At 33.6% G+C, this 23,297-nt stretch overlaps 3 protein-coding genes and 1 non-coding gene across 5 annotated transcripts in view; 3 read left to right on the top strand and 1 right to left on the bottom strand.

The window, feature by feature from the left end:
• The window catches only part of LOC132908025 (mitochondrial import receptor subunit TOM20 homolog), a 78,382-nt gene that overhangs the window by 49,559 nt on the left and 5,526 nt on the right, over positions 1-23,297 (top strand). The window lies entirely within an intron of this gene.
• On the top strand, positions 14,113-14,194 carry Trnal-aag (transfer RNA leucine (anticodon AAG)). Its single transcript has one exon. It is a non-coding gene; the product is annotated as a tRNA-Leu (tRNA).
• LOC132908021 (epoxide hydrolase 4-like) lies at positions 15,874-18,317 on the top strand. Its single transcript, XM_060961548.1, has 6 exons — positions 15,874-16,491; positions 16,974-17,098; positions 17,180-17,455; positions 17,539-17,696; positions 17,776-18,030; positions 18,092-18,317. Exons 1-6 carry the CDS (start codon positions 16,279-16,281, stop codon positions 18,268-18,270), a joined length of 1,206 nt encoding a protein of 401 aa, XP_060817531.1. The 5' UTR covers positions 15,874-16,278; the 3' UTR covers positions 18,271-18,317.
• Positions 18,918-23,239, bottom strand: LOC132908017 (organic cation transporter protein-like). Of its 2 annotated transcripts, none has more exons than XM_060961544.1 (9): positions 23,019-23,239; positions 20,913-21,196; positions 20,738-20,841; positions 20,514-20,668; positions 20,263-20,431; positions 19,821-20,146; positions 19,447-19,751; positions 19,220-19,356; positions 18,918-19,106 (listed from the first exon to the last, which is right to left on the bottom strand). In XM_060961544.1, exons 1-9 carry the CDS (start codon positions 23,038-23,040, stop codon positions 19,031-19,033), a joined length of 1,578 nt encoding a protein of 525 aa, XP_060817527.1. In that variant the 5' UTR covers positions 23,041-23,239; the 3' UTR covers positions 18,918-19,030. The 2 variants fall into 2 exon arrangements, with proteins under 2 accessions (XP_060817527.1, XP_060817528.1); XM_060961545.1 differs by having other exon boundaries at positions 18,987-19,135; positions 23,019-23,238.

Below are 23,297 nucleotides of genomic sequence, written 5' to 3'. Positions count from 1 at the left end.
CTCCCCTTCCCACTCATCCCCCCCCCCAAATTCCACAACGCATAAAAGTAATACACCGAGGAGTCCTGTTTTGCGGCCAAGTTTCAGGACAAAATACAACACACACAAGAATACACAAAAATCACGCACCAATGCGACTTAAACCCAAAAAAACAAAAAGATAAACGCAAAAACCTAAAACCCACGACACATATTAGACCATGGCTACGTCGTACCGACGCGTATCGGTACTTTTGCCTAATCCACCCTACAACCGAAATTCATTGTTTATTGTGAATAACATACACATGTAATACTCATCTTCTTGGACAATAAACGTTATAAAAAAAAAAAAAAAAAAACAGTTCTTCTTCTAAACGCATAAAAGTAATACACCGAGGAGTCCTGTTTTGCGGCCAAGTTTCAGGACAAAATACAACACACACAAGAATACACAAAAATCACACACCAATGCGACTTAAACCCAAAAAAACAAAAAAATAAACGCAAAAACCGAAAACCCACGACACATATTAGACCATGGCTACGTCGTACCGACGCGTATCGGTACTTTTGCCTAAACACACTATACTCAATTCATTGTTTATTGTGAATCTCAAAAATATACAAAAAATCAAATATTGGCTAAATAAACTATTTAAAAAAAAACAGTTCTTCTTCTTAAAAATTCAATCAACAGTCTCATGTTGATGATAATAACGGTACGACGAGATTGGAAAGACAATGACGCCTCGATGGGAGTAAAAAAAAATTTGTCAATGTTCTCGTTATTTGCCAACGATGTTGCATTACCCAACGTCCGGCAAACGTGACGAAATAAACGTGTTGGTAAGGACGCAGAGTGTGGAAATCAATTTGATAGACGAGTGTACGCGTGCCGAATTACCTCTACGTGATGTCGGACCGTTTCACCATTTTCGTCATTATATTAACGACGAGACGAACACGCCAGTCTCGACTTGCCAGTCCCGCAATGGTTACACGCGTATCGCAATGTTACCATGACGAACAATGGTAACATCGCGATCCAGGGCACGTTTCCACCCCGTGGTGAGGCAAATCGCGGAGGCGGCGGTGGCGGCAGCGGCAGCGGCACACTGTACCTCGTTAATTGAAGTCCGGCGGAAGACGACCATTTTCCAAATTTCATACTTTAGGTGCTCGTCTTTCTGCGACGTGCGATAACGTTGCGTAAAAAATGGAATTTTTTTGATTGAATAATTGCCAGCACGGAATTGTAGAATTTTCACGAACCTAAATGCTTCCGTTTCTCGTTTCGTTCTCCGATCGAACAACGATTTATTTAAATTACGCATCGAATCGCGCCGGTGGATACGTGCGTCGATTGAACCGATGAATTAAAAAGGAGGAAAAGCAAGTGTCCATCGAATGAGAATTATTCAACTTGCTGATTATTGCTTGTGTTGATAATAAACACCGACACCGATTCTTTGCGTTTTACACGAACGCGGAATGGTCCCAGGGGTAACTTCATTAAAAGTATGGTGGCAGCCTGCTAAACTAGAAATATCGATTAATTTTTTTTTTCGCGCTCGATATAATCCTTGACGGAACAAGGCACTAATCCGGGCTCCTGTCATCCGTCCTGGGGTCCTGCTGCTCTATCCGACGGATGAGACGGATTACAGCTCGTACCAAATTAACCTTTGTCTCCGCTTCGCCCCGCTTCACCACCCCGGCAGAGCTGATATGTCGAGTTTACACGAAAACTCACTCAACCGGTCGCGATAACGCGAAACTAAAACTATCCTTGGTGACACAACAGGTGTCCATAGAAGCCGCGATATGGATCGACAAATCTTCCGGTTTACACGGTACGCTCCGTCGAATCCATTTGCCGCGATCAGTCCTGTCGTTTCAGCACTTCGAGCCGTGAAAGTGAATCCTTCCAGATGATCTTGGACAATTCGAGGAAGACACAAGCTCCGGTTATAGCAGTCCTTTCTCTTCTCTGATCATGGCTAATAGATATAGAAAGATAATAGCGAAAATGATTCCTTTAAACGTTTGAAACAACGCGATCTTAACGAACTCTTACGGACCAAGGTACTTAAGATTCTTTAGATCCTCTCGGAATATAAAGGACGAAGCAACGACGGTTACTGTTCGAACGCAAGTAAAAATATTTCGAGAGATCTTGACTTGGATAAAGTCCACACATCGACGACCACGAAGGCCTGAAATCTTGAATAGAAAAATGTCCGTCCGACGTTCATCCTGAACATACAAAATGGCGTTTCTACCCTCGAGGGGTGGTAACGCGTGTATATTCCAACCCTCGGTTCCAGCCCCTTCAGATCCATGGGGTAACAAGCACGTAACGTTATGTAACCGTATACATGCCTAAGATCCTGGAGGGTTGGCAGAAAATCGGGCTTTGTCGCCTGGCCATGTGTCCCTAATGCGACTCCCGTGGGGGGTCATTTCTATTCTATTTCCCTTTCATGGGGTGTGTCGACGGGTTCCCTAACCCATCCCGCACCGCCCTTATCGCGTATGGTAAATGCATCACGGAGACCCCACAAGGGTGCTCTCCACAGATTGACGTAAAATCAATGAACGAAGTCAATGGGTCTCTCGTTCGGTTATCCAAAGAGTAAGGAATGGAGAATGGAGGAGTATTATATAGGGTTGCAACACGTCATATACCCTGGATAATACGCTTGTTAATTACTTAGTATCACGAATCGAAAGCATCGATGAATGGCAAGTATAAAGAAGTTCTCTCGATGGATTTCCATGATTATCGTGAAACTTTAGAGATTACGTTTCCTTTTAATGAGTTTTGAAGCACACCCATACATGCGATATTTGAATTAATATAAAAATTGTAATTTGGAATTTTGTGTGACATCAGAAATTTTCTTTGATAATTATTATCGATGAACGATATGAAGAAAACGTCTGCAATTATCACGAAAATTTAAAAATTATGTTCCTGTTTCTTTCTCTCGAAGAAATCGTGAAAACTGTGAGAAAGTGGATGCGTTAAACGTTTCCTTTTAATGAGTTCTGAAGCACACCCATACATGCGATATTTGAATTAATATAAAAATTGTAATTTGGAATTTTGTGTGACATTATCAGAAATTTTCTTTGATAATTATTATCGATGAACGATATGAAGAAAACGTCTGCAATTATCACGAAAATTTAAAAATTATGTTTCTGTTTCTTTCTCTCAAAGAAATCGTGAAAACTGTGTGAAAGTGGATGCGTTAAACGTTTCCTTTTAATGAGTTCTGAAGCACACCCATACATGCGATATTTGAATTAATATAAAAATTGTAATTTGAAATTTTGTGTGACATTATCAGAAATTTTCTTTGATAATTATTATCGATGAACGATATGAAGAAAATGTCTGCAATTATCACGAAAATTTAAAAATTATGTTTCTGTTTCCTTCTCTCGAAGAAGTCCTGAAAACTGTGTGAAAGTGGATGCGTTAAACGTTTCCTTTTAATGAGTTCTGAAGCACAGCCATACATGCGATATTTGAATTAATATAAAAATTGTAATTTGAAATTTTGTGTGACATTATCAGAAATTTTCTTTGATAATTATTATCGATGAACGATATGAAGAAAATGTCTGCAATTATCACGAAAATTTAAAAATTATGTTTCTGTTTCTTTCTCTCGAAGAAGTCGTGAAAACTGTGAGAAAGTGGATGCGTTAAACGTTTCCTTTTAATGAGTTCTAAAGCACAGCCATACATCCGATATTTGAATTAATATAAAAATTGTAATTTGGAATTTTGTGTGACATTATCAGAAATTTTCTTTGATAATTATTATCGATGAACGATATGAAGAAAATGTCTGCAATTATCACGAAAATTTAAAAATTTTATTTCTGTTTCTTTCTCTCAAAGAAGTCATGAAAACTGTGTGAAGATGCGTTCAAATAAAACTGGTATTTATAATTTTCAATACTTGGAAAATTTATCACTTTCCGATTCTATTCGTTGATCGTTTCGAGCCAATGAAACTAAAATAATTGTTTAACAGCACAGATTTCCACTATAGGTGGATCTCATTAACGAAAATCGCAACTGTGAATGTAGAAACATATGTTTTATTTTAATTAAAATAGTAATTTAAAAAATCACGATAATTACGAATGTAGCTGCAGAAGCTTTTATCGTAGCCAAACGTTTCGATGGAACGGAAAAAACATTTGTGTAACTGACGGAAATGGTCGAGCGAAAGTAAGTCTCTCGTTCAATTAAATGTACGAATAAAGACAGCTCGTTATTCGAAAACTTTGTCGGTAGTTAAAAATAAACAACTCTCCGCTCCTAGATAAATTCCATTGGTGGAGAAAAGTTTGCACGATCTCGTTTGGAATCGTGTAACGATTGTGAACGAGGTAAAACAGACGTAAAAAATAATTACTTAATGGTCGTATTAGAATTGAATTCCTTCCCTTACTAGCGCGAACGAACCAGACAAGCAATATAATTAAAGTGGAAATCATTGCACAAGCGTCTATTTAAAATTGTGACTGTCAGCGACGAGAAAGGAACTGACGGCTAATCCAGGATCGTATATGTGAAAGAAACGCTCCATAAACTAATTTCTACGCGGGTTTATTTATAACCACGGCGTGTGTAATCGACACTCGGCTACCGTGAGACGAAAAGGAATAGTTTCGAAGCGTAGCCGTTCGGATCTAAAAAGTGGAAGAGTCATCGTTGCTAACGAGACGACGACGGCCAGCCGTGGTCATTATTGACGTTCTTCCTTCGAGAATACCTTCGTTCTTAGCGACAGATATTATCGCCATTGTTAAGATCCCATGATGCAGATCACCAACGTTATAATACAGCGCGATCATTACCGTTAAATTGCTCGCCCGCGAAACCTTTTTAAATATATAGTTGACACGTTGCTATCACGCGAACCTGCTCGAGGTGAAATAATAATATAGTGGGTACTCTGTAACTGAAATAATATTTTTTTCATTAATACGTAATTCACGAAATATATTAAATCGCACAGCATTCTATTCCATATCACATGTTTCGGATCTTGCACTTCTATTTTGTATACGGATACACGTATCTATTCTTTGGACGTCACTTTGGTACTCAATGTATACTCACTGCTAACGTCCTTTTACTTACATCTAAACTTGTATCTAAACCTACTTGTTAGATCCTGATAGTCTAAACTGCTCGAAACTGATCTACTCCGATTTATGAACCTGTAACTGAGATAATATTGGTATATCGTATGAGAATTATCGGTAGCTAAGATTTGACAGTTGTACGAGTGAACATTCGTAAGAAATTTCTTTTTATTTCTACGATTACGAAATTCTCGAACCTAATAACGTCTTCATTTTATTATTTATTGTATATTAGTTATCTATTTATGGGAAAAAGGAAGTATCTCATTGGTTACATCGATCAGCTACTTTCTTTGTCCCATTCACAGCAACGTATTTTGTAAAGATACCACTGTTTGTAATGTTAATACTATTCTTTACGCTTAATGATATCAAACGACCTTGCTGGGAACATTTTCTTTCCTCGTCTCTTCTTGCATCGTTCTTATCCCATCTTCGGATGTCCATGTAACGTAGAACCTCTTGTAAAAAGTGCAAAACCCTCCCTACAAATATAAGAACTCATTCCTACCAATGTTATCCCGTGCTACCAATATTTCCTTCAGTTGAAGATGTATACAACGAGATAACCGCGAGCAAACAGCCTGAGCTGTGGACGACGAGTGTCACGGTCGTATCTCTTGACGATTTACATTTAGATAAAAAATCTATGAAAGTTTTACGAGATCAGGAAAATGCACATTCCGCGACATTTCCTCAATCTCCCGAGAACCGATGGCATCGCTCGATCGGCTCGATCGTGGCAAGGATCCGCCAGAGGATGTTCCGCCGCGCCGGTCGGCGAGTTTTCCGCGGAAATGAAATAAAAATGAGGACGAAATGCTCTCTTCCGAACAGGTAATTCCCGATATTTCACTCTCTCTCCCTCCTGCCTACCTACACAAGCTTCGTCGCGGTCGGCCCCATCGCGTCATCCCTCTATTCCTCCACCGTAGGCAACAACAACGGTTGTCCCCCATCAACCTACCAACCGTACCACCCCCTCGATGCTTTTCGCGCTTGCTCGCCCGTCGCTGCCGGATTGCTTTTTGTTTCGCGCTTTGTGCCTCGTCCTTTGTTTCCGCGAGTCGCCGCGAGGAAATGACAAACAAATGAGCGCCGCACTCTATAACGTCTACGCTCGTCGCCATGGCGATGGGACGCGACCGATCGGCATTTTTAACTCGAGAGACGCCACCGTGAAACGCTTCGAACACCATCGACGAGGATCCTGATTGGAAAATTTATTTCTTCGAGAAAAGTTGTCAGAAAGAAATGTCCAACACCTACGTCCATGAATTCTAATTACTGTGAACTGCTTCTTCGCCGATGGATTTAATTAATGTACTTGTGTCGTATATATTTAACGTTCTTCTATTTAGTTACATTTCGAAGAGATCGTTTCGTTGAATTTACATATATTGGTATGTATGCAAGTTGGAGTCTCGATGAGTCAGCCGTCTCTGACGGGGTGTGAATGTTTGAATGGAATGGTCCTTCGTTCGGAGAACAGCTTCTTGGGAAGCTTCACGTAAATTAGAAGAAGCAATACAGATGTGTACGTAAGTAGCAGATACTCAACGAAACACCAAATGAATATTTAGTTACTATGGTATATAAATATAATAATGCTTCGATCAAAGTTGAATGATAATGGAGATTCTTATTGAAAAATCATTATGATTAATGTAAAAGTTTCGTCATATACTATCGATATACGATGCTTTCGTATCGGAAACAAAATGGTGAACAGGACAAAGCTACCCGCGCAACGATAATGCTTCTATTGCAGTTGTAGCGCAACCGTAGGGGGAATTGCTTCAGCCATGGGGGTGGCTCCGTGTGTGCCATTCAAAGTCGACGAGTAGATGAGCCATGAATTTTTCTCTCGGTGGTCTCTGTAACTATCGATTGTGTTTCAAAGTCGATTGTGTTTCCATTATGTTGGCAACCGAGAGAGGAAGAAAGCGAGAGAAAGTAGAAGAGCCGGGTGCTCGAGAAGCAGAAACTGGATGGGGGAGAGATAGGAGAGAGAGAGAGAGAGAAAGGAAGAACCCCAAAGTACGGAACGTCCAATTGACTCCGCCATATTGAGTTTGGTTCTATGGGCTCTCGAGTATACAGGGCTCTTGGAATCGAGACACGTTATACGATGGTCCGCCCGTAGAAGGAGCTTCTAGGCTAACTTCGTTATGGGGTTTCTACGTGACCAAAATCCGGCTGGATATGGAACTAGCGTACGATACGCGCTACAAAAATGTACATTGCCAGAAGTATCGGATAATGTATTCCTTAACTTCGCTTCTTTTTGAAGATAAACAAGAGAGGAACATATAAATGAAAGGGACATATGCTTACTATCTCAAAGTTATCGCTTTTAATACGTTACACTGGGTTACATTAAATTACACAGAACACACGTAATACGCTCAAAGATATAAAATATCCAAATAACACGTTATGATTTCTAGTGGATGAAACAACTAACATCTCTGCTTAGATGTCATTTCTTTGGTCGTAATCATAAAAACATGAATTTGCAAGAAAGCTTATTTTTAAAGGATTACTAAACATCCACAGTCTAGTAATAAAATGTACCTACGATGTAGCATTAATAGAATTCGACCCAATAAAGGTATACGTCAATGAATGCATATTGTAAGTAAATCTTTTTTAAGAACCACAGCATTCGATCAAGATTATCGTATACCGCAACTATCGTATACAGAAGACGTATCGCCACGAATTTACCACCGGAAACTTAGGAGAATCCCGGAGGGACCATTGTGACACCCTGTTGGCGATATGTATCAAATTATCCTTATAATAGAAAATGGCGGCAACGTTACACCTACCAGGTGTTGTGCTAGGCGCCAAAGAACGGTCCACACTGTAAGAACACAATGAATTATAATGCACTCCGTGTCGCGTACAATAATATCTTCACAATGCCATTTCTGGCTACAAAAGGTGTTGCTTTAATGGGAATCTGGTTACACCGAAACCTTTTAACCAACGTCGTCGCTTTTCCCGCGCGTGTAAACAGTCACACCGACCACTGATCGAATCTTTTCCCCTGGAAAACACATTTTTCCCAGTTAGGTCGAGAATATGATATTCGATGCTACGGAGTAAAACGACGGTTTTCGATATTTCTGTATCGTCTCTATCTGCGCCGATTTCCAAGTATGCTCCAGCTACTTAAAGTGGAATAGGATTACACAAGGAAAATCTAAGATAGGTAGTTCCTTAGGGACCTCGTAAGAATATGAAAAACGTCGGTTACGAAGAATGTGGATTGTAATTGGTCGTTATGCATTAATGACGGTTTCCGATATTTCTGAACAGCTTTTACCAGCAACTATTCATCCTCCAGTCTAAACACGCATCTGCCAAGTACTTAAGCCTGCTACTATCTTCGAATATTTATATTTCAATCGTTTTAAACAAACACGAAGGATTTTTAATATTTTAAGCTGTTTAAACACAGAATTTTCTTGAAACTGGCTACGTTTTTTTAACGTTAGAAACATATAATTTGATCAAAGATGACTGAAGGAACCTAGCAGAGTTAGAGTAAGTGGAATAAAATTACAAAATCCTTTTACAAAATCTCATGGAAGTTTGACAAACACGATCCGTGTCTTTACCTGGGTACCAAAAATAAGGGTTGTAATTGCAGGTAAAAGAACTTGACTTGACTACCAGAGATGCAGATTGTAATTGTAAATAAAAGGACTCGACCTGGCTATGAAAAATACAGATTGTAATTATAGGTAAAAGGAGGAAATTCGAATTGAAACAGAAGCTACGCGTTAGTTTGGTGATACATTTTTCTTTCCGTCGGATAAGCGTTTGTGCTATTGGATAACTACGGGCGTAAAACATTAACGAACGCTCGTCTCTCTTCGCCAGTTTAATTACGAAAATTCGTTTCGTTTCTCCGATCAATTAACTTAATGCTTCTCAAACGTGAAATCTACCGTATTATTACAAAGTGGCGTGCAGTTCGTTGCACGAGGAAGAAAGGGACAAGTCAGTCCGAGAAAGATAAAAGAGTGACCGTTGTAGTAATGTTCGTTGGTTTGTGTGAACTTGCACTTTAAGGAAGCACAGTGAAGCACAAATCAAAATGCAGTCGCTACCGGAAGAGTACTCGAGCAGTTGAAGAGCCCTTCGCTATTACTGTGGAGGACTTCGCAGTGCTTGACGAATCACTCACTAATTGCGTTCGTGACATGGCCCAGAACTAACAAATGGTTTCTTCGCTTGGAAAGTGTCGATTATTTTTTCTTTTTTCTTTCTTTTTTTTGCAATCTCTTTCACCGTATTTTTCCAGCCGTATACACATTCGTGAATTGCACGCGGATGTTGCGAAACTTTGTGAAAAAAAAGCGGAAAATGCAAACAACTGAGCGAACGTTAAATATTATTAATCGTACGAAATCTGTTAATACAGAGAAGAGAAAAGTTGATGCTTTGGAATTCGATTTTGGAAGTAAAATTACGTTACTTTTCGAATGAAACGCCCGCTAGACTGGCTTACTATTATTCTCTCTATTGTCCTAATGGGGGATAATCGTAAGATTCTCCTTGAGAGTCTCATTACGAATCAAGGACCCCTTAATGGCTCCTATGAAACTCATTGGCCATTTAACGGCGAGGACGCGCCGATAAACGCTGAAAGATTGACGAGCTCGAGTGCGAATTTTCTCGTCAATCATTCTCTTCTCCTTTGCGACATTTTCTACTCGCAAACTCGCAAATTACGCGAGAAGATTATAATTACGAATCCAGGAGCTGGTTTAGTCCGTGGTTTCTTCTGTTTTACGAATAATCGTAGGAAAAGAGCAACTGTAACATTTAGGAAAAGAACGTATTAAATGTATCACGAAATATAGATAAATAATAGATGTGTATAGAAGATAATAGAAATGAAAAATATGTACATAAAGATGAGACACATGCTCACGCTATGTTCACAACTACATAGTATTTTCATTATCATCAAATTGGACACGTAGTACAGCCACGAATTTTAACAATGGTAGCCTCACCATACTTGCCTACGTACGCCCGACACCCTTTATACGTTCCCCTTGCGGAAACGCGACGTCTCCATGGTTACAACATTGAAACCCCGCTAGGGGATGACAAAATGGAGAGGCGCAATACTCGGTCTGACAAAAGCGAAGTAGAATCGAAGAAGTTCTTCGGCTACGTGTAACTTGTACCTGAAAAGTCGAAATCTATATAAAAGCAAATAAGCAAACTCGCAAAGTTTCGCGCTAATGCATCCGCCCGATGATTAAAATTCTTTTAAACGAATTCCAAAAAGGGAAACATCTCCTGGTACGGGTAGAAATGGTCAATACCTTTACGAAAGTATCGACGATAATTATTATATAATATATAATATATTATATATATTATATATATATTATATTATAATATATTATATTATATATATATTAGAAACATATAATTTGATCAAAGATGACTGAAGGAACCTAGCAGAGTTAGAGTAAGTGGAATAAAATTACTGAAAAAAATCTCGGATAGCTCCTTTTACAAAATCTCGTGGAAGTTTGACAAACACGATCCGTGTCTTTACCTGGGTACCAAAAATAAGGGTTGTAATTGCAGGTAAAAGAACTTGACTTATTATATATTATATAATTATATATTATATATAATATATAATATATAATTATATAAATATATTATATGATATATATAATCTAATATGCCCAATAGTTTAAACCATAAGTAATAGTTTAACGACTACAATAGAACTTTGCTCGCGTGAACACCATTTATATAAATGCCGATTCAATGCACTTACTTGAACGTGACTTTCTATTATATGAATTTCAATTAATATGAACAGGTGCAGATAAATGGAGTTCTATATATGTTGCAAATTTATAAAATTACAAATATATCGTACAAAGATATATTCTAATGATCGTTGTATAACTTATTAAACTCTATAGAAATTAAATGCCATGTATATTTTACTAGCGCAACCAGTTTCTTTTCACGACAAAGGGAAACAGAATTACGATCGCGTCATGTCCACGCGATTTGCGTTAACGTCGTTCAATAATAGCGCCCGCATTGACGCTATCTGTCATCGGAGACCATTCAACCCATGCGTACCCACGACAGAACATCGCATTTGACGATGTTCAACCTGAAAAAGGAACCCAAAGATCGTATCTTCGCGGTTCCTGCTGAATGGCAGACTATCTTTTTGTAATCTAAGTCTGATAGACTTGCAATGATTCCAATACGACACTTAATCTGATTACGTACGATATACGATATGAAGAGGAATAGAGTTTGAGAATAAAATAAGTGAATGCATAAATAATATCAAAGTGTGGATAAATTTTACATAATGCTACAATTTAATAGAGCGACACGTTCGTATCTAATATTACGCGACAATTTATCAATACACGGCCCTAAATCAACTTACAACTTGCAGCCTTAGGATACCCCCAGGTAATGTGTAATATCGTCGATATTTCAAGGTTCTCAACATCATTGTATAATATTGAATATTGACAATATCGTATTAAAAATACATATTGATTCTTGTAGTTGAGAACATTAAAATATATAGTCTGAGGGGATATCACTGTTGCATTTCACTCAAAGTCAGACTATAATCGAACATTGCTGTATGTATACACTGCTAACTATATTTACTGACTGTAGAATTTTTCTTTCTTGTTACGTGGATTAATAAAGTTTAGTAGGATAAGGTAAGATAAGGTAAAGTAAAGTAAAGTAAACAAAAGGTAAGATCTATAAACAAAAGAGGATCATCGAGTAAAATGGCGACCTGATACACAAGCGTCTAATCCCGGATGAGACGACGGATGTGACGGTGGCAGCAAAGGATGACGGTAACGAAGGTGGTAGCGGGAGGCAACGCAGACGCATCTCTCGGATTACGTCTTAACAAGCTCCACGACGTTCATTTGTCTTATCCGCTCTCGCTAATGCGACAGCAGCTGTTGAAATGATTAATTCACCACGAGGATGTTCCTACGCCTTATTCAGACCCGTACACGCGGTCGGGCTTGCGCTACCACTGCTACACTCCGACTTTCCATTATGATTCCCATCTCGATTAATCAACTGCCTTATCGTTACTATAAATACCGTCGAATATTTAATTAAACATCGTTCACGATGACACTCGTTTGATATGAACGCGTCATACGTATTATATTTAGAATAGAGATAAAAATAACATCGTATACATGTTCTTTGGGCGAAGAACGTTTCAAATTATAAAATGTCCTTTTGATTTGGATCAATTAGAAAAATATATTTATAAATTTGTATATTACATCTAAGATCTAAACGATGGAAATATATACGTGGTACGTATCATCGGAGTAATATTTACGGTATTTTGTCGCGTGGTGGTTCCTCAACTCGGTTTCAAACAATCATTTCATTGCTTTACTTTTTCTGATACACTGGTTCACGAAAGTGTTCGAACACTTGTAAACAGTTCTTATGAATACATCTACCTTGTTATGTGTGCCGGATTAGCACTAAATAGTAGATAGCAACGCATAATACAATCATGACAATCATGCCTCGATAACAAGTGCTAATGAAATTTCATAATATTTCATATAACATAGATGTAGTATGTAATACAATATGGCCATAAAAGTTTTCTATGGTAAGTATACAAATACCTTCATGACTGACGCTTTCATTATTGAGCTAGTGTACGTCAAAATATTTATAGATCCTTCGTGCTTTTTATTTTTCAAGTAGCTAGAACTATATTACACAAGCTATTTATTATGAAATAATAAATCGGTGTTTCAAATAGATTGAAGGAGAACGAAAATGGCATAATTATAAAACTTCAGTTGTCTCCAGTTTTGAAATGGTAAGAAGAGCAGTATGTACATAAAGAAACCTTATTACAACTGTTTATACTTTGTCAAAACAATGTTCGATCGTTGCGATCTGACTGGATTAACTTTCAATTTCCATAACTTATCTGTTGCGAAGAAAGACGGGGGATCGGTTATTGTTACCGATCGATGACTAATCCGGTCTGGAATCGTTAGTATTCGCTACGTAAGGGCGCTAACTGACTCGATTATGGCTCGAGGCCCGCGAGAACAAAGGACCACCAACGTGACAATTGAGCTTCATCGCGCTGATATAAAGTTACAGATGCGAAGGGAGAAAATGAGAGGCGAATATTAAGTCGGCATACAAAATGGCCGTCGCGAAGTGTGGAAAAAAAATAGGGATGCGTTAGCTCCTCTCGCTTCTGTGTACCACATGCTGGTTCACAGAATGTAATGCGCGTGGGGGACGAAAGACGTGACGCGCATGCGTCAACTACACGGATCGAAAGCTCCGCCCGGTGACTGCCTTTGTTTAATCCACGGTACCTACGCCCACGACATGTGGCCAACAAACTATGAATTTGTCTCTCGACGGGATCCTAATCTTGGATTGCAATACGCCACAGATGCTAAAAAGCATGACGTGAGTGGGAATTCGATGGCGCGAAATATGCCAGTAAACTGGGGACATTTTTTGTCGTGCTAACCTCAATTAAGGTTAGATAATAATGTTTTATTTACACGTTGTACAGGCGTTTATGAGTGTGTTATTGTTCTTTTTTTAATGATAAAGAATATATATAATGATAAGAATGTACATTAAACGAAAAGATAATAAGAAATTGTAATTACAGAGATTGGTAAATATGTAATAATTATGTATATATCGCGAAGCTAGATTGAAACGAAGCATAAAGTTTTAGAAGACTCAAACATAAATTTAGATAAATTTACACTCGTATTATTTTACTTTTAATAAATATGGAAATATATGAAAAATATACATATTAACTGCTTATAACAATTTAATTGTATAAGTTGAGCAAAAATATTAATTGTAAAAAATTGCTCAGCAAGTGGTAGCGTGGCCGAGCGGTCTAAGGCGCTGGTTTAAGGCACCAGTCTCATCTGGGGCGTGGGTTCGAATCCCACCGCTGCCAAATTTTTTTTATGTCACAATGTAAAACATTTTTTAGTTGCCAATAGAAAATATGCATATTATAAAATTATAACATAGTTGAAATGAAAATAAAATAATAATCATAGTACTTAATTGACTCATTCTAAGCAGATATGTTAAAAATAATTTTATTATTAATAGTGAAAGTATTAGAATAATTGTATATTTATTATACAAATAACGTAGAATTACTATGTACATATATAAATAAAATAATAGAGATAATAATATGGCTCAAAATAATGGAAATAATAATAGAGGTTCTACTTTACCGATATACGTATAGATATTATCTAGCATCAATAAAAACACAATCTGTAATAGCATTTACTGAACTGAAATTAATGGTTGATATAATTACAGTAGAGGAAGTTTTCCCTCTAATTACAATCGGAATCGATCTATGTTTTACATAAATCATTCGGTTTCACATCAAATTCTTCATCTTCTGGGTCAGTATCCCATCCAATGTACGAATCACTAGAGGAAATAACGTGCTTTTTCTTCTTTATTTATTATAACAATTGTTTTATTTACATAAATGTTATATTATGACTAATGAGGAACAATCTGAAGAGTCCAAAAAGGTCCATTTTCATAAAAAAAATAATTCTGTAACTACTAACAGTGTGTTCAAAATCAGTTGAAATCGATTTCAGAATAGCTATGAAAAATTTAGCAGAAGGTCTTTTAAATTAGCATAAAAGATAGTAGGAGCAACCAAAGGCAAAGGTTGATGAAGTAAAGTAGATGGAAATAGAAAACACAAGTATTTGCTGATTTTATGTTCTGTGCTATTTTTGTGTAGAAATAAGCAAGAGACTCTGTTTGCTCAAATGCAAACTCTGTATAAAGAACTTCAAGATTTTTTTGATTAAATTAAGTGAGATGGTAAGTATTGATATTGAAATATAAATTTCATTTTACGGAAATTGTTATTGTAAAAAAAAAATGGTTTAAGATATAAAATATAAAAGTGAGTTATAACATTTATATACTATATATCTATTTATAATTCACAGTCATTTATGTAATATACATATTATTTTTGTATAGAAATGACCATTCTATTCTTAGTTAATGGTTCATCTAAATCATTTCTATTTTCCAATTCATTCAAAAGTGAAATAAATGTTTCCTTACAGATATTTTGTCATTATGAAACATGTATCTAAAACTTTATTTATCTTAGATAAGGAAAAGTATAACAGTTGAATATTAAAAAAATAGAAATCACTTCTGATCCTACTAATTCTAAATAATACATACATATATACACATATTAGTTAATATTAGCTATCTTGTGAAACATATGATTAATTTCTTTGGATATACTTTTGTTTTAACAAGATCAATATAAAGATGTTCATAGATTTCATTATGTATTATAAAAGAAAATTAAATCAATGAAAATAAACCTAATATGTACATATGTATTTAAAATCAGACTTAAAATAATTGTTTGACCGGGAAAATTTTAATAAATAATATTTTAGAGAAATATATTTAATATTATAAGATAATTTTGTACAATCGCGTATTTTACACATTGCATTACTGTAATATCTGACGAAACATCAAAGTGCGAACTCATAGCTTTTCGTAAATATGTCACGTAAGCATTTTTAGAAGACATAATTTCTAGGAACATTTGATTGTAGGCTTTAGTAAAATTCATTTTGACGTTGAACACAGATCCGATAAGGAGCTATACTTCGCTTCTCATGATGACCTCTACTCTCATCTATATAGAGATGAAAACTTTAGTCAGTAATACATTGTCAACTTCACTGAAAGCGCGGAATTTTATGTATGACTAACGTCATAAACGATATCGATTTATATCTTTGGATTAAACTTAAGAATTATTTGATTACCTTCTTCGATTTGACTAGCACAACACGTATATTTCGAAACGTACATTTGTACATAAATATGTATACACACATGTATACAAAAACTTAAAAGTCAAATTTGTTTTAGTGCATAAGTAGAATAAAATTAACACGTACAAATTAAAAAAAAATCTTCTACTTATATTATTAATCATTATTATTAATAATCATGATTACAAATGATAAAATCGTTTATCTATCAGTTTTGGAGATAGTTAAATTACATTTTCTTTCTTTTGTATATGGATTGTATTTAATAGTGAAAAGATTTCCTAAGTGGGTCTGGGATCCTAAGAAGTTTTTTATGATGCAACAGCGAGATAAACCTCCACCTTGTCTTGTGGACAATAATTTAGGAACTCATTCTTACGTAAAAATTAAGGTAAGTATGTATATAATTACAAAGTCTGTTATAGTTTAATAGGGTAAGTACATAACGTAACATCGAATTTCGATTGTAAGCGTTCAAAAAATGTATTATGGTCGACCTCTGATAACTCTTGGCAACCTAATAGTCTGATGCACATCCGATTTTGATTGATAGATACGATTATAATACATATATTTTTAATGGATGTCGAAAACATCTGTGTCAATTTCTTTTAGAGCACAATCCAATTTATCTCGTGTCAATCTTTTTCTTATCGCTGTTTGTTTTTATTTATCATTAATTTGTTATTGCTCACATCTATACATGAAAACTTAAAACTTCTTCTTAACAAACAAAATGCATCTATTTTTAATTTAATAATACTAAAATATCTTTTAATAGTAATAACTGATTGAATAATAAAATAATAGAAAGATAGGAAACAATAAAAACAAGAATTTGTTCTAAGAGGAAAATTTTCATTTCTCTTACAGGGTGTAAAATTCCATTATGTAGAAGCCGGAAATAAAAATGATCCACTTATATTACTTTTACATGGATTTCCTGATTGTTGGTTATCTTGGAGAAAACAAATACCATGTCTTACTCAACATTATAGGTTTAAAATTTATTCTTTTTAATATTTTAATAAAATCATAAGACTACTTTTTTTATGTTAATTATATCTTTATTCATCCAGAGTAATAGCAATAGATTTGAAGGGGTTTGGAGATAGTGATAAACCAGCAGCTAAAAGTTGTTACAAGATACAAGTTCTAATTGAGGAATTGAAACAATTTATTTTAACTCTTGGAGTAAAGCAATGCAGTATAATCGGTCATGATTTAGGAGGACTTTTAGGATGGTATATGGTAGCCCTATATGGAGACATGATTCATAAATTTGTTGCAATTTCATGCCCACATCCTAATTTGTATTGGAACGGGAGACCTGGAGATTCTATTTTTGATTTAAAGTAAATCTACTATATCTATAAATTTTCTAACATATTTTATTTCTGAGATATATATGTCCATTTATTTATTTGTTAATGTTTAGATGGATACATTTTAGTAGATTACCATTTTTGCCTGAAATTGATGCTCTTAAAGAAGACTTATCAATCATAAATGACGCATTTCAACATCTTCAACTAAATAATGCAAACAACGAGAATGATTATGTAGAAGCATATAAATATGCATTTAGTAGGAAAGGTAAATAAACTAAAAAAAATTTAAATACTGCCTATTATGTATATATAAAAGATGACAAAATTAAAATGGTTAATTACAGAGGACTGGACAGGTGCAATCAATTATTACAGAAATCTTCCTTTAATAAGACTTAATACAGATACTCGTGATCAAATTTCTACTCGAACCTTGCTTATAATTGGAAATATGGATCCAATTGTAACAATAGAAAGTGTTGTTCAAAGTTCTGAATATGTTGAGAAATTTAATGTGAAAGTAATCTCCGAAGCACAACATTTTCCACACCAACAAAAACCAGATACAGTAAATGAAGCAATCTTGAAGTTTTTCATGGGTAAGTCATTTTATAAAGTTTTACAAATACTATGTTATACAATAAATAAATTGTGTTCTAGGTGCGATAAATCATATAGAAAAACCATCATCTAAAAACATTATGTCTTCGTGGTTTGGATCTCTTGGTAATACTGTCAAGTATGGTAACCATATGTTTGATGCTGTCCATAAAAAAACTAGTGGAGTAGTTAGTGCTTTACCCAGTAAAGTATTTTATTTAGGTCAAACTACAAATTGAATTATATTTTTATCTATATTAAAATATAGGACTGAAATTATCTATCAGAGCCTGAATTTTTCTACTTTCTTTATTTAAGTTTTAGGCTACAGAAAATATCTAGTTACTTTTCATCACAAAACAGAAAAGACTACAAAATATGTTGCCATATATATAATAATTAAATGTTTTTATAGCTTAACTATAGTGTTATGTATATACTATAGTTTAATTACTACAGAACAACTCAAATGAACCTCTTTATCTTAATGACTGTCCATATCAACAAATGTAAAAAAGGCTGATTTATTTTAACATGTTTTGTCTAATATTATTTACATTTTATAAACAAGATAGTTTTAAGTAAAAAATTTTATCACTTTTTTAATAAACATGTATACATATTTTTTTCATTTAATAACGTAAATATACATGTATATACATAAATTTTAAATATAGTATTAGATAACATGAAAAATCTGTCTTTTTAGACAGATAAATAATCAGATAAATAAGAGTATATTATAAAGCTAGTATAAAAAGATATATTCAGACATTCACTTTACATTAAATACTATATTAGTAATTGTTAAAATTATTTTTGATAAAATATTTATATACATACTGAAATAATTTAATAGAATGCAAAGAATAAATTAAATTGTTAATTATAAAGCATTATATATTTATTATAATAAAAATATATATATATATATATACAATTACAGTTTTTAATATAAAATTTGTAAATTTATTCTTTTAAGAGACAGAATCTGTTTCATTATTTTATTATGGGCTTCCCTCTTATTGTTAATTTTAAATAAATATTATTTGTTGCGCCTTTTTCAGTCTGTTTTCTGTAATAACGATCAGAATTTATAATAAGCTATTTAAAAATAAAGAAATTAATACATATTATTTAAAATCATTTTACTTTATACCAGAAAATTTCCTCTCTGTATATACTTACTTCCCAAAATTTTCACCATCTTCAATAGTTTCTGGTAATTCACAGTTCATTGTTTCTGGTAGTAGGAAACATAATAAAGCACCAAGTAATGGTCCAGTTCCAAATATTAATGGTGGTAACCATGGTGCAACTTTTCCCTAAATATACATACAATTCAATATAACGTTATTATACTACTGTCATAAAATACATATGGATTAAGCATATAATAAGAAAAAAAATATTACCATTGTTGCAATATATGGAGCAATCATACTTCCAATCCTTGCGCAAACACTTCCTAAACCAACACCAACATTTCTAATTACAGTTGGAAATACCTCACTGCTATACAGATATATTGTTGGAAAACTAAGTGACATTCCTGCAAGACCTAATGTAGCCAAAAGTACTGTGAAATTTGAATTTGATATCACAGCTAGTAATAACAAACTTGCAGCAGATAGAAGATTTCCACTTATTAGAATTCTTAAACGCGATACACGTGATATTAAAAATAAAACTACTATAGTTCCAGGCAATTCAACAGCAGCTGAAAATATTATATCAAATTTTAAATATGTATCTTTGTTAGATGAAAATAGGTATTATATAGACTTACCTGATACAGCAACATTTACAAAAATGTTACCATCAATGTAACCCATATACTGTGCTAATCCAAAAAAGCAAGTACCACACACAAACCAATTAAAACATACACAAATAGTTTTTAATCTTAAATTGGGAGTTCTAAACAAGTGTGTTATATTATATTTTTCTTTGCTTTGCTTATGACGAAGTCCAATATTGCTTTCATATGTTTCAATTGCTATTTTAACATTTTCTATTGGTATTTTATTTCTGCCAGCTGCTTTGACTAGAATTTGTTCTGCTTTTGATAGCTTGCCAACAGCAAGTAACCACCTTGGTGATTCAGGTATAATCCTACAATGTATAAAAATATGTTTAAACTCTACTCCAACTTAATGGCACAGAAATGTTTAGTATTAATAATGTTTCTAAATTAATATTGTTAGTATTAAATGATTAATATTACGTACCAATAATATGATAATAAGAAAAGGGATGGTATGGAAACTGCCATTTGAAAACCATCCCACGTATGTGTTAAATATGAAATTAAAGGATTCATTAGGTGACCCAGTAAGAATGGCACGTGGAAAAGGACTGACATAATTGAACGCCATTCTACTCCTACAATCTCCATAACTATAATTTATTACGTATTAAATTATATACATTCATAAATCTATATATTATGTTATTTATATAATTTATCAATTATACTTACGTAAAACAAAACTAACAAGCATAGTACCACCTGTAGCTACAGCAGAAATAAATTTAAATATCACAAATAGTTCAAACCATGGAACAAATGCACTTATAAATCCAGTTAATGACTGTAATCCTATGGCAATCATCAAAGGCTTTTTTCTACCAATTCTGAAAAAGGAACAAAGATTATTTTTATTATTTATGCTTTTTATTACATCGTAATAATATTTAGCATACCGATCGGCCATTATACTGAACACTAAGTTACCAATAAGAACTCCAAACATTATACAAGATTGTACAAAATTTGCTAATTGTTCTCTATCACAGACCAAGTCCCACTGAAAATAATTATGTGCAGTAATTTGTAAACTCATTTCTTGGAAGTAGGATAATTGAAAGTTCAATTTACTTGAGTTATTATACTCTCTTTAAATGTGCGCCTATCATATTTAAAACTTGTACACTTCTCCATTGTACCATTCCCTACATCTATATAACATTTCATTATTGTAGACACATTAGTGGTTGAGATTGGAGCAGCACATGTAAAATTAGTTGGTGGTGCAAGAAATACAATGGAAAGTTGATGCCAAGCAACCGGAAATTTTACAAGAGACAATGCCACAGCAATAACAATGTGCCATGGGCCCATCACACCCATAGCATTTTGTATAACATCTAATGGTGCATGTTCTGAAACAGATCATTCTTAGTTATCAATTATTACATGTAAATAATTCTACATCTTAGTACATAATACCATAATAATAAAATTGAAATTACAATGATAACAATTAAATTAGATTGAAATAAAAGAAACGCTACTATCATACATATGTAAATGCATACGTATAATTTAAATTATAATTGCCGCCAATCATTTCTACATTATCGACGGATGGAAAATATCAATTCTTTTGCGTTATAGATAATGTCTGTGATAAAACTAGAATTTATTTTTATCTCACGTATATATATATATATATATTCATTAATTCTTACTACGAAACTCAATAATATTAATGTAAAACTAATATTATTAATAACGTTAAAAGCGTTACTACATGTAAAAGTTACCAACAAGGTAAAACAACTTGCAAACATATTATAAAACCACAAAAAAGCTATCGTAACTTATCATTATTAAACATACTTATAACTGAATAATCGCAACATACAACTTTCCAAGTGTAACTTTCCAAACGATATTTATATGACATGTATATGTTACTCAGATTACTGTAACATAATTTTGAAATCCGAAAAAAATTTATCTGAGTTAATAACATGTTTATCGAAATATGTATGTATATAAGTACAGTGTTTAAGTATATTATAAGTAAGTATTATTATTATACAGTAATATTAAAACGTTATAATCTTTAGAAAATCATGACAGAAATATGTGTATGTACATTTAAATTTCTAATACGCAAATTACGTACGCGTCTAAAATAAAATTCAAAAGTATTTGAAAAGTATGTATGAATAGATAGAAGGAAAATAACAGCAAATTCTATGAATATATTTTTAAATATTTGCAATTCAAAAATTCTTTTTTCCTAATCGATCTAATGTATTTCGAACTATGTACGCATTATATGTAAATTAGTCAAGTAAGTCCTTTACATAAAAATAATTCGTGTCATTAAGAAATAAAATTCTATCTGTTAATAAATATGTATTTTTTCTATTCTAATACATTTCGATCAGTTTGGAAATGTAGAAATCTGTTTAATAAATAAAGAATATATAACTAGTAATATAGGTCATTTATTAATAGATCATAGATAAAGCATTTGAAAACAAACAGAATTTTTACATTAACTGTATTCCTATAATTTATAAATTATGCTTCTAAATTTCCATACAAAAAATATTAAAAGGCAGAATGTCGAAATTTAATTGAACGGTTGAAGATTAAAACTGAAATTTTCATGTAGTAATAAATGTATCATTTCTTAACTAATTTTTATCCTTTTTGTTTTCTCAACAAAAAAAATTTTATCTTTCGATTTCTAAATTATATTTTCTAAGGTGAAGAACATATATTTTATTTTATTTAGGTAAACAAATGACAAGTACATATCACAGAAAAGATTTTAATTTATCAAAATCTAAAACATTAAAGAATTTCGTTGTGATTTTAATAAAACCCATATATTTCATTATTAATTGCTAATCCCTAAATGGAAAGTGTAAAAAGAAAAAAGATATTCACTTTTTGAAATTAAGTAAGTATATCTCTATATTTCTCTATATTACGATATCAGGTTATATGAATAAAACCTATGTCCAAAAATTGTTTCTCTGATTACTGATTTTTTATCTTTGTAGATTCAGCATAAATAATAAATTTCAATTATTTTTTCACGTTCACATTTCGATGATGCAATTGAAGACGCGCGGATTATACCACAAAATTGAATGTATATTTAGACTCATGTTGTGTTTCAAATGTTAACAGGAATAAATGTAGTAGATGTAACCATGCCAAATATATATATTACCTTACCTTTTATCGCCTTTTCAAGCATTGTATTTTAAAATTTCTGTCAATTTTGTGTTAAAATTCTATTTCAATTTATGCAACTACTATCTACAAAATACCACGCGTGTCTAAATCTTTAAAAGCCTCAACTTTTGTTGAGAGACTGAGCTAAACTGAAAGAGCCTCGACTCTGTTCTTTATCTGTTTTATCGATGTACATCAGAAGCGAAGCTATCAAGTTAAGAAATATCTACCTTATCGATACTTTTGATCGTGTATGTTATCATCATATCTCTGTATTGT

The sequence above is a fragment of the Bombus pascuorum genome, chromosome 6, assembly GCF_905332965.1.
Source record: "Bombus pascuorum chromosome 6, iyBomPasc1.1, whole genome shotgun sequence".
In the NCBI taxonomy this organism is placed as follows: Eukaryota; Metazoa; Arthropoda; class Insecta; order Hymenoptera; family Apidae; genus Bombus; species Bombus pascuorum.
Note: the sequence above shows the minus strand (reverse complement) of the source record. Positions and strands in the feature narration are given on the sequence as shown.

What these genes read in the sequence shown, in the direction of transcription:
- LOC132908021 (XM_060961548.1), top strand. Translation starts at nt 16,279, where the DNA reads ATGATTACAAATGATAAAATCGTTTATCTATCAGTTTTGGAGATAGTT. An exon ending in ATTCTTACGTAAAAATTAAG is followed by an intron (nt 16,492 to 16,973) that starts GTAAGTATGTAT and finishes TTTCTCTTACAG; the next exon opens with GGTGTAAAATTCCATTATGT. An exon ending in ATATGCATTTAGTAGGAAAG is followed by an intron (nt 17,697 to 17,775) that starts GTAAATAAACTA and finishes GGTTAATTACAG; the next exon opens with AGGACTGGACAGGTGCAATC.
- LOC132908017 (XM_060961544.1), bottom strand. Translation starts at nt 23,040, where the DNA reads ATGCTTGAAAAGGCGATAAAAG. An exon ending in CTCCATATATTGCAACAATG is followed by an intron (nt 19,357 to 19,446) that starts GTAATATTTTTT and finishes ATGTATATTTAG; the next exon opens with GGAAAAGTTGCACCATGGTT. An exon ending in GATGGTGAAAATTTTGGGAA is followed by an intron (nt 19,107 to 19,219) that starts GTAAGTATATAC and finishes TCGTTATTACAG; the next exon opens with AAAACAGACTGAAAAAGGCG.